Consider the following 1,655-nt stretch of genomic DNA (forward strand, 5'->3'; position numbering starts at 1 on the left):
CCGCCGCTCCCAGGCCTCGGTGTCTGTGGTGGCACCAGGAGAGGGGTGTCACCCCCGTGCCATGTCCCCTCGGGTCCCCCTGCATCCCAGCCCCCCCCGTGACCCAGCCTGCCCCAGCCCCGCAGTGTGGGTACCGTTGGAGAAGGGGCACAGGGTGGCCCGCGGCGGGTCCTGGGTCTCCGGCCAGACCTGGAGGGGAGAGACAGAGAGAGGAACAAAAGGATTTGGGGCGCCCAGGTTGTGACCGTGACCCAGCTGGCCCCCTCGGGATGCTGGAGGGGGTCGCACAGTGCCTGGAGCCCCTCTGCTTTGGCAGCAGCCCCGTCACCCCTGCGGTGCCCAGCGGGTGCCCACCTGCAGGCAGAGGCAGGGCAGCACCTCGTCGGCTGGCAAGCTGTAGTTCATGGGGCCGCTCTGCCGCCGGGAACCAGACGTGGGTCATCCCGCAGCAAATCGCCCCCCGGCAGGGTCACCCAGCCTAGGGGGACCCACACCCCAGGGACTGCCTCCCAGCACCCTGCCTGTAACACAGACATGGCTTCCCGGGGACGGGGGGGGGGCAGCGGCCAGAGCCTGGCCAGGTTGGGCAGTCAGGGAAGGGGTTTGTACTCACCGTGGTCACCGTGCGCCCTGACCTACCAGCGCCGTGGCTCTGGTTGTGGTAGAGCCGGAGGGTGTAGCTGTGCCCTGCCATGGCCCCCTGCACCCACACCACCACCTCCTTCGGCCCCGGGGAGACCTGCAGCCTGGGCACTGTGCCGGAGGCGGCTCAGGGCACCCGGCACCACCCGCCCGGCACCGCAGCACAGGGCACGGCACCCCCAGGGGTCACCATCTCCCCCAGCACCCACCGCCCAGACATCCCCAGGGGACGTGCACCAAGGCAGGGGAGTCCCGGCGCTGCCATGGCCGGGGGATGCCAGCACCTACCTTGGCACTGGGGAACGGCAGCCTGTGCCGCAGGCCACGAGCAGTCTGTGGGAACAGGGGGTCAGCGGGCAGGGGGGACAAGGGCCGCTGCGGCAGGGCACGCCGGGGGCTCACCTGGCACCCGCTGCCACTGGCTCAGCCTCCGGCGGCTGCGCGAATTGGTGTACGCTGTGACGTGGAGCTCGGAGCCCAGCGGCGCCTCGAAGCACCGGAAGGTCACCCAGCCCTGGGCAGGAAAACCACCACCGCGCTGTGGCAAGGCACCAGCACTGCTGGCACCTGGCTCCCTGGGGCACGGGGAACGGGACCACTGTGCCACGGAGATGCGCCGGTGCCAGCACCCGGATCTCCACGCACCGCAGTGCCCAGGGAGTGCCGGTGGCGGGGACATTCATCTCTGGCACCTCGCACCTACGTACCAGGGGTCGGCCGGGAAGCGTGGGGGCCATCCCCAGCCACGCAGCGGGAGAAGGCGTACGCGTGCCCGGAGAGCAGCAGCAGTCCGGTGATGTTAGGCTGGGACGAGGCAGTCCCATCCATCGGTGACCACCGTTCCCCCTTGCCACCATCCTCTGCCCCGGGGATGCCCGACGACGCTGGGCAGCGGGGCTCGCCGGTGCCAGGTGGCAGGGCCAGGCGCAGGCGCGCCTCCAGGCAGGGCAAGCAGGCCACGGGCCCGGTGCAGCGCAGCGCCGGCTCCCGCACCAAGACAACCACGACCAGGG

General features: G+C 71.2%; 1 protein-coding gene across 1 annotated transcript in view; it reads right to left on the bottom strand.

Moving 5' to 3' along the window:
* Positions 1–1,655, bottom strand: part of LOC103903341 — a gene marked incomplete at its 5' end in the record, with an annotated part of 44,582 nt that overhangs the window by 39,054 nt on the left and 3,873 nt on the right. Inside the window, 8 exon segments of the mRNA XM_019473424.1 lie at positions 1–23; positions 135–189; positions 355–414; positions 614–753; positions 931–975; positions 1,045–1,156; positions 1,350–1,389; positions 1,391–1,626. Of these exon segments, the coding sequence (XP_019328969.1) occupies positions 1–23; positions 135–189; positions 355–414; positions 614–753; positions 931–975; positions 1,045–1,156; positions 1,350–1,389; positions 1,391–1,626 (711 nt within the window).

Source organism: Aptenodytes forsteri, unplaced genomic scaffold, assembly GCF_000699145.1.
Source record: "Aptenodytes forsteri isolate BGI_AS27 unplaced genomic scaffold, ASM69914v1 Scaffold53, whole genome shotgun sequence".
In the NCBI taxonomy this organism is placed as follows: domain Eukaryota; kingdom Metazoa; phylum Chordata; class Aves; order Sphenisciformes; family Spheniscidae; genus Aptenodytes; species Aptenodytes forsteri.